Raw genomic sequence first — 14,054 nt, forward strand, 5'->3', positions numbered from 1 at the left:
TTATTTATTCCTTTCACCCACTTGAATACTTCTATCATATCTCCCCGCACTCTTCGTCTTTCTAGGGAATGCAAGTTTAGTTTCTTTAACCTATCCTGATATGGAAGGTTTCTAAGTCCCGGAATCATTTTCGTCATTCTTCGCTGCACCGACTCTAGTGAATTGATATCCATTCTATAATAAGGGCACCAGAACTGAACCGCATAATCGAGGTGCGGCCTGACTAGCGCAAGATATAGTTGCAATAAGACCTCTGCACTCTTATTACTTACACTTCTAGATATAATACCCAATACTCTGCCTTATTTCGAACATTAACGCACTGTTTTCTAGGCCGTAGGTCCGGGCTTACAAGTACCCCTAGGTCTCTTTCACAAGTCGACTTCTCTAGGTTGATGTTTTTAAGGCTGTATACATTGACAGTATTTGTTCTTCCAATATTAAGTACGCTGCACTTGCTGGTGTTGAATTTCATTTGCCATTTTTCAGACCACCCCTGCAGCTTATTTAGATCCTCCTATACTGCATTTTCATCCTGCCCTGAATTAATGTGCCGCCCTATTTTGGTGTCATCCGCAAACTTGCTTATGTCACTGCTGATCCCAGTATCTAGATCGATTATGTAGATTATGAACAAGAGTGGGCCTAGTGCTGACCCCTGGGGAACCCCACTGGTTACACGACCCCACTCAGATTTTACATCATCTACGCTGACCCTCTGCGTTCTATCGGTGAGCCATGATTATATCCAATTTAAAACTTTCCCTCGATACCATGAGCCTTAATTTTTCTCAGAAGCCTCTGATGCCGTACTCTGTCAAATGCTTTGCTAAAGTCTAAGTAAATAACATCGTAATTTTCGTCATTATCTACTACCTCGAAGACTTTCCTAAAAAATGTCAGCAGATTTGTTAGACAAGATTTTCCCTTTGTAAACCCATGTTGAGAGTCGTAGATTAATTTGCTTTTCTCTAAATGCGATCGGATGTTATCTGCTATAATTGATTTAAGAAATTTCCCCACTACTGACGTCAAACTGATCAGCCGGTAATTTGACGCTGATGCTCTGTCTCCCTTTTTGAATATGGGCACTACATTTGCTATTTCGACAAGTCTGGCACAACTCCGGTGTCTAATGATTTTGTAAATAAGTTTATGAGGGGTCCGCTAATCTGTTCCCTACACTCTTTCAAGACTTGAGGGAACATTTCATCCGGCCCTGGGGATTTTGTCTTCTTTAGTTTATTTATCTTCTTAAGAACATCCTCTTTTCTGATAGTGATATTCTTTAATTTCTCTTCTTCCTTTCCCTTAAATATCAGTTCTACCTCTGGAATTTCATCGCGAATTTCCTCTGTGAAAACTGATAAGAAGTAGCTGTTCAATGATTTGCTTATTTCTTCGCTGTCATTTATCACTTCTCCCCGCAGAAGTGAAAATATAAAATTTATGAAAATATCAAAATGATAGTAGGAAAAACAGATTGCATTGGGTTACAGTTGATGTAAATAATATATGTTATTTAATTATAACCTATGTGTGTAAATAAAATATAAGTTATCATGATATACTGTATTTATTCCACTTTTAGATACATACACATTAATATGGAAACATTTCAGAAGAGGCAGCTGTGAACTCAAGTGCACAGATAAACTACACTGAAATAAGCGTAGGAATTTCAAGAAGTTAGTAAGAATATTCAAATAATGCCAGCTGTCCTTCCCTCAACAATGAAGGGACGAAAGTGGCCAGACCCTTTATGACACCCTTTTACTGTAGATAGCCTATCTTACTATAGCTACATCTTTCTTCTTCTTTCCGAGCTAAACCCACCTATACCAGGATATAGGAAGCGGGGTTATGATGATGATGATGCTATAAAGATAGACAGACTAGTGGAGAGAGAGAGAGGGAGAGCAGAGGGAGCGAAAACGAGACAGCTATCCGGCCGACCTCTCTATATTGCGGCGTTACGTGAGGGTGTGCACGTATTTGAACGGTGGAGTTCTGTTTAACGATCCGGCCGCACAGGTCAGTCGCTGTCCCCGTCAGTCGGTCCGTCCCCTCCGTTGGCTGGTTTCAAGAGTCACCCTGAACGTTGTTAGTAATCGATGTCCTTGAAATTAAAGCATTTAAACATGCACAGAGTAAAGTGAATGTTCCCTCAAAGTTGTGATAGTTGTGGAAATATTTGATTTACTAAGTTCCTTTGTTAACCAGTGTTATTCCCAATTCTATCATAATAGTAATACAAGATAAGGAGAGACCCAGAAGGAGAAGTATGAAGGGTCCTTGCATGTGGACGAATGTGAGCGCTTGATTCCTCTTATCGTAATCCTCCTTCACGGCGGCCACTTCCTGGTCTTGCTTCTCTTGCTGTCTCCTGCGACTTTCTTGCCTGGCTCTAAACAGTATATCTTCCATCCACTTTTCGTACAATCCAGCCTAGCAAAGAGAAGAATTTGATTACGATTCCGATTTACTTAATAATGAACAGGTGAGATATGGCGACATAGGAAGAAGCACAAGGTTTTGTGATTGCAAAGTGGGTGTTGCATAAAGACGGATGTGCATCGCTCCCCAAAATAATCTAGTGTGTTCTGTGTCATGTCAGTTACGTCCACTTTCATTAGGCAGACGCAAGGATGTTCAAGTGCACTTGAATAATCTGTCATTGGGAGCAGGGGTATTAACGTAAGTCCGGCTAGGCTACGTTAGGTTTGGTGAAAAATAAATAAATTTTGGCAAATTTTAGCTGATAATTTAACGTAAAGTACCGTAATGTAACGTAACTTATCCATACAACAACAACACGCACACACACATTGCTGGAATATGGAAGTCCACGTGCAGTATGGACCACAACGCGTTGTGGATGTTTTCAAACTAACCAGAAAACGATATTTTGCGTCTTGGGTTTCACTCAATATACACAACCTAACCTAATCTAGCATAACTTAAGCTAACCTAACCTAACCTCATTTGACCTAGCCTAACCTTACCTAACCTGTAGCCAAATTTCGCTTTCTGGCTATTTCCCAAATAACCATAACGCGTTGTGGTTAGTTTTCGCTTTTTAAGCCCAATATATATATATATATATATATATATATATATATATATATATATATATATATATATATATATATATATATATATATACAAGAACATAAGAACATAAGAAAGTGATACTGCAGAGGCCGACTGGCCCATACAGGGCAGATCCACACCCATCCCAGCACTTCCATGTGCCTATCCAACTTCGTCTTGAAGCTCTTAGCGTCCCCGATCCTACTATAGCAAGCACTCGGTAGCCTATTCCACATATCCACAACTCTATTACCAAACCAGTGCTTACCTATCCTTTCTGAATCGGAATTTATCTAATTTAAAGCCATTTGTTCTAGTTATTTCGTTATTACTGAGCTTCAGAACATCTTCCATTTTACCCTTGTTAATCCCACTTACCCACTTGTACACCTCTATCATATTTCCCCTAACTCTACGCCTCTCTAATGAATGTAAGCCTAAGCTTTTCAGTCGTTCTTCATATGGAAGGTTTCTAATATTATGGATCATTTTTGTCATTCTTCTTTGTACTCTCTCCAAAGAATCTATGTCCATTCTATAATAAGGACACAAGAACTGAACCGCATAATCCATGTGTGGCCTCACTAATGCTAGGTAAAGTTTCAAGATAACGTCAGCAGTTCTGTTACTCACAGACCTAGATATGAACCCAAGAATCCTGTTTGCCTTGTTGCGAACGCTAATACATTGTTTTCTAGGTTTGTCGTTGCTAACAAATACACCTAGATCTTTTTCACAAACTGAGTTTTCTATTTCCGTGTTACCTAGTTTATACTTTAACGTTTGTATTCGTCTTCCCATCTGTAGTACCTTGCATTTATCAGTATTAAAATTCATTTGCCAGTCTACTGACCACTCATGTAAGGTATCTAGATCTCTTTGAAGGTGTTCAAAGTCACTGTCTGAATTTATCACTCTCCCCATTTTGGTATCATCTGCAAATTTACTAATCCTACTAGTTATACCTAAATCAAGATCATTAATGAATATAACAAACAGCAGAGGGCCTAATACAGATCCCTGGGGAACTCCGCTTTTGACCGCACCCCAGTCTGACTTAATCCATTTATGCTGACTCTTTGTTTCCTACCAGTTAACCATGACCTAATCCATTTTAATAATGATCCACCTATTCCATGTGCTTCTACCTTCCTTATCAATCTCTCATGAGGGACTCTATCGAATGCTTTACTGAAATCTAAGTAAATTATATCATATGACTTATCATTATCTACCGCTTCATATACTTCTGAGAAAAAGCTAAGCAAATTTGTGAGACAAGAACGTCCCTGGGTGAACCCGTGCTGAGAAGAATGAATTAAGTTGAATGTTTCAAGGTAGCTTCTGATTTTCGTAGCAATAATTGACTCTAGCAACTTGCCTATGATTAACGTGAGACTAATGGGACGGTAATTTGATGCAATTGATTTATCACCTTTTTTGAAAATCGGAACTACATTTGCAAGTTTCCAAGCTTCTGGCACTAGGCCCGATTCTAATGACTTATTAAATAAAACTGCTAATGGATTACTCAACTCATCTCTACATTCTTTTAATATTCTAGCATATACCTCGTCTGGACCAGGCGATTTATGAGGCTTCAGTTTGTTAATTACTTTAAGCACATCGTTACTAGTAATATTGATATTCATCAACATATTTTCTATACTGTCGTTATATACCTTATGAACTTCTGGAAACTGTGCTAGGTTTTTCATTTGTTGAATACGAGCGAAAATATTTAACGATTACTACACATTTCTAACTCATCATCAGTCATTTCTCCTGTCGTAGTTTTAAGGGACCTATTGTATTCTAACCTTTGATTTATACAGTTGATAAAAAGCTTTGGGTTATTTTCGATTCGTTTGCTACCTTGATTTCATAATTTCTCTTTGCTTTCCTAATTTCTGTTTTTACCTGTCTTGTTAGGTTCTGATAGTAACCAAGTAAGTGATTTTCGCCTTTCTTAACTTTTCTATATACTCCTTTCTTTTTCCGTAGAAGATCTAAGAGTCTATTATTCATCCATTTTGGTTGGTTCCGTATCGATCTGAATTTTCATTTAGGGATGTGTTTATTTTGAGCATTATTGATTGTCGCAATAAATTGTTCATAAGTAGCTGCTAAATTAAATTTGGGGTTATCCCGTCCTAAGTTGACAGTTTCCGGAGGTGTGGGGGGGATTAATCTTTTGACCATAGGGTCATCCCTTAGGTCTCTCCTTAAGCTACCGTAATCAGCCTTCCTAAAATCCGGGATCAAGGCCGAATTTTCCTTCTTCCTGCCATCCCATATTATGTTAAAATATATGGCTTTATGATCACTGTTTCCTAGTTCGTCTCCAATCCCAACATCTTTTACTAGATTTTCATTATTACTGAGAACTAAATCGAGGATATTATTTCCTCTAGTGGGCGAGTTTATGAATTGATATAAAAAACTATCTTGTACTACTTCTAGAAAATCTTCAGATTCATTATCGCTAAGTTGATTTTTCCAATCTATGCCTGAAAAGTTGAAATCGCCTAGAATACATACATTGTTTCTATCAGATGCCTTCTTTATTTCCTCCCATAGCAATTTACCATCGTTCCTACTCAAATTAGGCGGTCTATATATAACACCAATGACTACGGATTCACTGCCCTCACCAATCTCTACCCAAATACTTTCATTGTCGCTATTTGTTTTAATGTTTGATTTATTGCAGCTTTTTAATGACACCCTGATATACACTGCTACACCGCCACCTCTCCTTCCTACTCTGTCAAATTTAAATAGGTTATATCCTGGAATATGAAATTCTGCTAAAAAATGTTTGCTGTTTGAATCTATCCATGTTTCCGTTATTGCAATTATATCTATGTTCTCTTTACTAACAATGGCCCTGAGCTGGTCCATTTTGTTACACAGGCTTCTACTATTAGTATAATTAACACTCAATATATTTCTTCCGTTTCTATCTGTTTTACATTTATTACTTTGATGTTTGTTATTATGACTAACTATATTTTCAGCATTATCTACTTCTGTTTCACTACTTCCCAGGACCTGCTTGTTTTTTGACTCCCATTTTCCCCGACCCCTCTCTACTGGCGAAACCCCCCCTTCGGAGTGACAATTTCACGCTCCAGGGATGCAGACAACGTCTTTACCCCCTCACGAGACAAGTGTACTCCGTCGCGACAGTACAGGTAGTCGTTGCCATAAAATCGTTGCCAGTCTATATATATATATATATATATATATATATATATATGCAAGTAAATCGCTGTAGGTGCGCGTGATCTAGGTATATGCTGATAACCACAAGGAAAGAAGAAAACACGAAGTTCCCAAGCGCTTTCGTGTAATTCACATCTTCAGGGGTGATTACAGACTAGAGGTCAGGTCATAATGATGTCATCCACTAATCTCCACGCCAACACACACGTAGAGGAGCTTAAGAGAAGGGGGTGACGTGACTAGTCAGGTGAGGTCAAAAATAAGGGACCCACTAAATAACTATCCTACATCTAGATCAAAGGTTTTCAGAGCATTTTTAACCTTGGGGCACTGATAAATAAATTTATGTATCATATTATCAGTTTTGAACTGACCGTCACTAAGGTTTATTGATTTTAATTCCTTAATCAAACTAGCTTCAACCAGAAGTCTTTCTGTGACACAAGATGATTTAAATACTTCTAAGCTTTTTTCCCAAGCAATGGGATGATTATTATTCCTAACATGACCGAACAAGGCACTGCTTTCAGATGCTGTTCTGATATTGTACTTATGTTGTTTGATTCTGAGCTGCAGTGTTTTTCCTGTCTGTCCTACATAATAACCATTACATTTGCTACATGGAATACAATAAACACTTCCATTTACATTCAAACTTGGGCTATTCCGTATTAACATATTGGTAATGGTTGAGTCCTACTTGAAAACAACATTAATATATAGTAGCTTGAGGGATCGAACTAACGGGACAAATTCATTACGATAGGGCAGAGTCAATATATTCTTAAGTGTAGGAATTTGCCTGGTTTGAGAGGAATGAAAGGATTTTTTAGCCCTTTCAAAACAACGATCAACAAACACAGAAGGGTATCCGAGTTTTTGTGCAATGGAACGAATGTGTTTCAATTCATCGTCAATAAATTCAGAGTCACAAATACGCAGACATCTTAAAAACATAGCAGAAAAAACTGACATTTTGGTAGACTCCAGGTGATTCGATAAAACGTGCATGAAACTATCTACCTGTGTGGGCTTTCTGTATACCTTAAATTTGTAGTTTTGGCCATTTCTCATGATAAGCATATCAAGGAATGGAAGGGATCCATTTATTTCTCTTTCAATTTTGAATGTGATACTTGGGACAATATCATTAAGCTTGTCTAAAAATTCCAAAGGGTCACTGTTTCTAGGCCAAAGACAAAGAACATCATCTACATATCTATACCATGAAGGAATAAAGTCCACTATATTGGGTAGTAATCTAGACTCAAAAAACTCCATATAAATACAGGCTAGAGGAGCAGAAAGACAATTACCCATGCTCATGCCAAATATTTGCTTGTAGAACTTCCCATTTCCTCTAAACACATTGTCAGTTACGCATAACTCTATCAATTTCAGGAAAGTATCATGTTCAATAGTTAAATCTAACAGTTGTAATTTATCTTTAAGAAATGAAAGTAGGTCTTTCACAGGTACTCTAGTGAACAGTGAATTTACATCAAAACTTATTAATTCGCAAGGTTCATTGTGTTTCTTGAGTTTATCAAAAGCAGAAAGAGTTCACTGATACATTTGAAGATCTCTTTGACATTGCACATGTGAATGCTTTAAGTATGATGACAGTTGAGGAGGATAAGGATTTCTTAATAGCGCAACGAGAAAAAGGGCGTCGTGGGGCAATGTCATCTCTTGACAAAGTATTCCTGAAAAGACAGAAACGACGAGAAACAACTCTCAAGAAAGCAATGAAAAGGAAGTTGGCTGCAGACAGTGCAGAGGAAGAAGCCAAAAAATGCCAGGCCATCGTTGTCTTGGACAGCAGTAGTTCGTCTTCTTCTGAGGAATCCAACCCAGTTCCTGGCACATCAGCACTTCAAACTCCACCTACTCTCAAGAAGCGTGGGCGAAAAGAAGTTCTAACTCCAGAACTTTCTGCAGCATTAGATCGGACCAAGTCCTCAGATAGAATGGCCATGCACATTGTCACCCAAGCTGCTCGGAGTCTGGGCCGTGATGTCAGTGAATTGATTCTGAATCGATCAAGCATCAGGAGGAAACGTCAGCTTCATCGCAGTAGCAGGGCAGCTGAAATCCTTTCAAACTTCAAACCAGAGTCAGTTTTAATTATTCACTGGGATGGTAAATTGATGCCTGATTTGACGGGGCATGGGGGCTATGTTGACAGACTCCCAGTTCTTGTCTCAGGCAATGGCACCTACTAACTTCTTGCTGTTCCAAAACTTCCCTCTGGTACCGGTGATGAACAAGCAAAAGCTGTTGTGAAGCCTTTGCAGCAATGGCACATTGCAGACATCGTGCATGGCATGTGTTTTGATACAACAAGCTCAAATTCTGGTCACCACAAGGGTGCGTGTGTCAAAATTGAGCAGTTGCTGGGTCGAGATTTGCTATATTTAGCCTGCCGTCACCATGTTCTAGAACTTGTAGCTGGAGCTGCTTTTGAAGCTGTAATGGCGCACTCAGCTGCTCCTGACATACAGCTGTTCAGAAGATTCCAAGCCAAATGGGAACAAATTGACAAGCAGAAGTTTGAAGGCTCCTCCACCGACGATCTGGCAGAAGAATCGGTCAGGGCTGTTAGGGACATACGAACATAAGAAAATAAGGAGTCTGCAATAGGCCGGTTGACCTGTGCATGGCAGCTCCTGTAGAGAGTTACTACCACTCTCTTTCATCCATGAATCTATCTAGCCTCCTTTTCAAACTTTCCAGAGTTCCAGCACTTACTACAAAGTTGCTAAGCTTGTTCCACTCGTCCACCACCCTATTTGTGAACCAGTTTCTTCCTATTTCCCTCCTATACCTAAAATTATCCAACTTAAATCCGTTGCTCCGAGTACTATCCTGCTTGGATATTATAAGAACTTTATCTATATCCCCTTTATTGATTCCTTTCACCCACTTAAATACTTCTATCATATCTCCCCGCCCTCTTCGTCTTTCTAGGGAATGCAAGTTAAGTTTCTTTAACCTATCCTAATATGGAAGGTTTCTAAGTCCCGGAATCATTTTTGTCATTCTTCGCTGCACCGACTCTAGTGGATTGATATCCATTCTGTAATAAGGGCACCAGAACTGAATCGCATAATCGAAGTGCGGCCTGACTAGCGCAAGATATAGGTGCAATAAGACCTCTGCACTCTTATTACTTACACTTCTAGATATAAAACTCAATACTCTGTTTGCCTTATTTCGAACATTAACGCACTGTTCTCGAGGCCGTAGGTCCGGGCTTACAAGTACTAACCAACTTCATTGAGAAGGCTCTATTGGAGACACAGCTTCGAGATGATTATCGAGAGCTGCTAGAGCTGGCCTCCATCTTCCTTGGCACATCACCTTCTCGGGGAGTACGATTTCCTGCTCCTGGTTCAATGCACCACGCACGATGGATGGCAAAGACCATTTCTTCCTTCAAAGTGTGGTTATTCCATTCTCAGTTTAAGCTTACTCCAAAGGAGAACAGAGGATTGATTTGTGCATTTTCTTTGCCCGAATATATGTGAAGGCTTGGACAACTGCTCCACTTGCTGCAAGGGCACCGAAAGGAGATCTGATGTTGTTTAAAGCTCTACAAGATTACAGTACCATCAGCGATGCCATATCAAAGGCAACTTTCCACAAAATGATGAGACACCTCTCGTACTTGTCAGAAGAGTTGGTTGCATTGGCCTTCTTTGATGACGATGTTCTCCCAGCAGTGAAGAACCGCATGTTGGAAGCTTTGAACATCGTTATTGGAGAAGAAAAGCATGTCAAACTGGTTACAATCAACCCAGATACACTCCAAGTGAAGAACCTATATGATTTCACGACAAAGAACACAAAGTCATTTTTCAAAAAGCTCAACTAGAATACAGATTTCCTGGCCCTCCCAGTAGAACAGTGGAAAGATGATCCTGGCTTCGAAAATGCAAAAGCCAGTGTACAAGCTTTGTCTGTGATCAATGATCATGCAGAAAGAGGAGTAGCCTTAGTCCAAGATTTCTCAGGCCGCATCACCAAGGACGAACAGCAACTGCAGCATCTACTGCAGGCAGTTGCCGACCACAGGAAATCATTCCCTAATGCCCTCAATCAGACCTTACTGGGCGACAAAGAGTGAGACTGGTCCTCATGCGACCCCTGCCTTGAGCAGCTAATATCCACTTACACTAAGTGGGTGGCAGGGGGGGGGGGCCCAGGCTTGGGGACTAGGAAATGATGTGTTATGAACATTAAGCATAGGCATAATATTGTTAAATTTCATTTGACTTGAGCAACCTCTAATTATTAAGATATTTAAAACATATTTTACAGGCAATGTTTTTTATCCCAAATAAAAACTTTTGCCAGGGTCTGTGACAAAAACATGGCAAATTTTGTTTTTTGCCCCAAAATAAGGACCACCCCAATATATATATATATATATATATATATATATATATATATATATATATATATATATATATATATATATATATATATATATATATATATATATATATATATATACAAGTAAATCACTGTAGTTGCGCGTGATCCAGGTATATGCTGTTAACCACAAGGAAAAAAGAAAACACGAAGTTCCCAAGCACTTTCGTGTAATTCACATCTTCAGGGGTGAGTACAGACTATGGAGAAGTACAAAACAAGGTGTATATATACAGAGGAGGGTGAGATGAGGTCCACAATGGTCAGGTATTAGGTAATGTCTCCTCTAATCTTTAAAGATCACCGCAATGGTCGGTAGTCAGGTCACAGGGTAAGGTGACCCAACACGAGGATCCATATATATTTCATTAGCCCAATAAAGCACCCGGACATCTACATACAATCAACACCTCAACCCGCCAGGATTCGAACCCACGGCCCACGAGCCCATGACTGTGACCGGGGAACGCTAACCGCTTTATTGGGCTAATGAAATATATATGGATCCTCGTGTTTCGAAGCCGGATTTGGTAAAACGTTACTCTGACCACCTACGTGATACGGGTAGTCCCCATTAGAGGTTCACGGCGCCTTAAGCTCATTGAACAGGCTTTGTGTGAAATATAACAAAGTCTAGGACTTCTTTTTGTATCCTGGTGGTCCAGCGGTTAGCGTTCCCCGGTCACAGTTATGGGCTCGTGGGCCATGGGTTCGAATCCTGGCGGGTTGAGTTGTTGATTATATATATATATATATATATATATATATGTGTGTGTGTGTGTGTGTCCGCACGAGAATCTTGGAAACTACTTTACCGATCTGTAGTGATGATGGATGGTGTAATATGTAGTGATGATGGATGATGATGTTATATGTAGTGATGATGGATGTTGTTATATGTAGTGATGACGGGTGGTGTTATATGTAGTGATGATTGTAGTGATGGGTTGTCAGACAACACCTTAGATCTCAGAAACAGTCCAGACTTGACCCGACATTAGGGGGGTCAAATGTAAGGGTACCCCTCACAACCACTCAAGGAGTTACAAATCAACTGGCTCCCCTCCCATGTCACACGGCCCCAACAAACATGTAAGAAGGTACCGGCCGACTCTCTCCCAACATACACAATAACCTACACCGCAGAAGAAGTCCAGACCTGACCTCACATTAGCCAGGTCAAATGTAACCCTGGAGCCCAAGTCAAGGGGCCACAAATCAACCAGGGCCTCTCATGTCACACGGCCCCATCTGAAGATTTCTCCAGAATATACAACTTATAGTCTCTGAAAAAATCCAGACCTGACCCTACATTAGCGAGGGCAAATGTAAGGAGACCCTTCGCCGCCCCCCTCACCCCGATCAGCTCAACCTGACGGCTGGTCTTCCAATATATAGGTCGTCCTAGCCCTCCCTCACGAGAGTGTGTCTTGTAACCAAGAAGGGCCAGCTACCACGTCCCCAGTCCCGCTCGAGAGAAGCCCGCCACTAAGTGTAACGAAGTCTCAGCCTGGTCCATCGACAGAGTGCTGTCAACTCCACGTGTAACAGTAAGTGCTGGCTGTGTAGACGGTAGAAGTGCTGGTGATCCCGAACCTCCCCAACGATCGACTTAGTGAAGTGCCCATTCTAATTGTGAGGTTAGGTTATACGAGAATACCATAGTCTATCATAAATTGTGTACGAACCCCCCCATTAATCCCCCCTATTGAACTAGTAAAATAAAGCTGTAACACGCATTGGTGTTTTATATACTACACTTGTACTGTGCCTGTGTTAATATACAGTGTTGACATCACACCCTCGAGACCCGCTACCATTTCCTCTCGCTATAATATTCTACTACTATAACCTCCTAACTTACCCTCTTCATGTGAGATTTTGTCTCATTACATGATGGATGGTGTTATATGTAGTGATGATGGATGGTGTTATATGTACTATGTAGTGATGATGGGTGTTGTTATATGTAGTGATGACGGGTGGTGTTATATGTAGTGATGATGGATGGTGTTATATGTAGTGATGATGGATGGTGTAATATGTAGTGATGATGGGTGTTGTTATATGTAGTGATGATCTATCTATATAAAACAAAGAAGGATGTCTGTTTTTTGTGTGTGGTGTGTTTGTTTGTGTGTCAGCACGAGAATCTCGGAAACTATTTTACCGATCTGTAGTGGTGATGGATGGTGTTATATGTAGTGATGATGGATGGTGTTATATGTAGTGATGATGGATGGTGTTATATGTACTGATGATGGATGATGTTATATGTAGTGATGATGGATGTTGTTATATGTACTGATGATGGATGATGTTATATGTAGTGATGATGGATGTTGTTATATGTAGTGATGATGAGTGGTGTTATATGTAGTGGTGGTGTTGACGGTGGTAGTGACAGTGGTAGTGGTGGTGATGGTGATAGCAGCATGTTTGTGGTGATGGTGGTGGTAGAGACTAGTTGATAGTGTCGCGATCCCAATATCCTTTATACCTGGGGAGTGAAACCTACCCCAAGTTATTATCAAATAAAGGAACAAATAGGGAACACAGCAAAAATTATCCCCACAAAAACCTACTCAACTAAATGTACTTGAATAAGTATGAACAAGTTGAAATAAGTAAGTCACAAAAGGGAAGATAATTAATTAATTAAATTTATGTTCTAAAGGGAGTACTGACTATAGCAAACAAGAATTTAAGGGAATAAGTAATTGTATATTAAAATAAGAGTGATGCCGGAAGGGTGAAAATATACCGTAAGGAGTTAGACCAAACGAATATTACTTAACATAGCTATATTACATAGACATACAAAATATATATATACAACAATCCCTACAAAATAGTTATTTCCTACCAAACAGGAGATTCCTTACCACCAGGATCCCTTCCTAGGCCTAACTAAACGTGTCACTAATACCTGATACCCCTAGGGCATTGCAGAACACTGGACAAGGCACTAGACAAGGGTCAAGGCTAAAGAACGAATGGACACGTCTACTATATGCCACGGTTTTTCGCTACTGGGAAAGCGTGGGGCATGCCGTGGAGGAGAGGGTCTCATATCACATGATCCAGGACATTTGCTAGATAATTTATATAATTAATTAATACTACTCTTGATTTGACTTAACAGAGTAACACAATGATGCATTTTAATAACATACATAAATATACAATTAACCTAAGTAACTAAGAACAATAATAATATAATAAGTACAATGAACAAATTATAAATAGCTTGTGTGAAATGGAGGCGTGAACATATGCCTCACGCTATGAGAGTT

At 39.7% G+C, this 14,054-nt stretch overlaps 1 protein-coding gene across 1 annotated transcript in view; it reads right to left on the reverse strand.

The window, feature by feature from the left end:
• Window positions 1–1,560: 1,560 nt before the first annotated feature.
• The window catches only part of LOC121873917, a 50,744-nt gene continuing 38,250 nt past the window's right edge, over window positions 1,561–14,054 (reverse strand). The window contains exon 9 of the mRNA XM_042377796.1: window positions 1,561–2,448. Within this exon, the coding sequence (XP_042233730.1) occupies window positions 2,203–2,448 (246 nt within the window). The 3' untranslated portion in view covers window positions 1,561–2,202. The remainder of the gene's footprint in view (window positions 2,449–14,054) is intronic.

Source organism: Homarus americanus, unplaced genomic scaffold (genome assembly GCF_018991925.1).
Source record: "Homarus americanus isolate GMGI-L3 unplaced genomic scaffold, GMGI_Hamer_2.0 scaffold25827, whole genome shotgun sequence".
NCBI lineage: Eukaryota > Metazoa > Arthropoda > Malacostraca > Decapoda > Nephropidae > Homarus > Homarus americanus.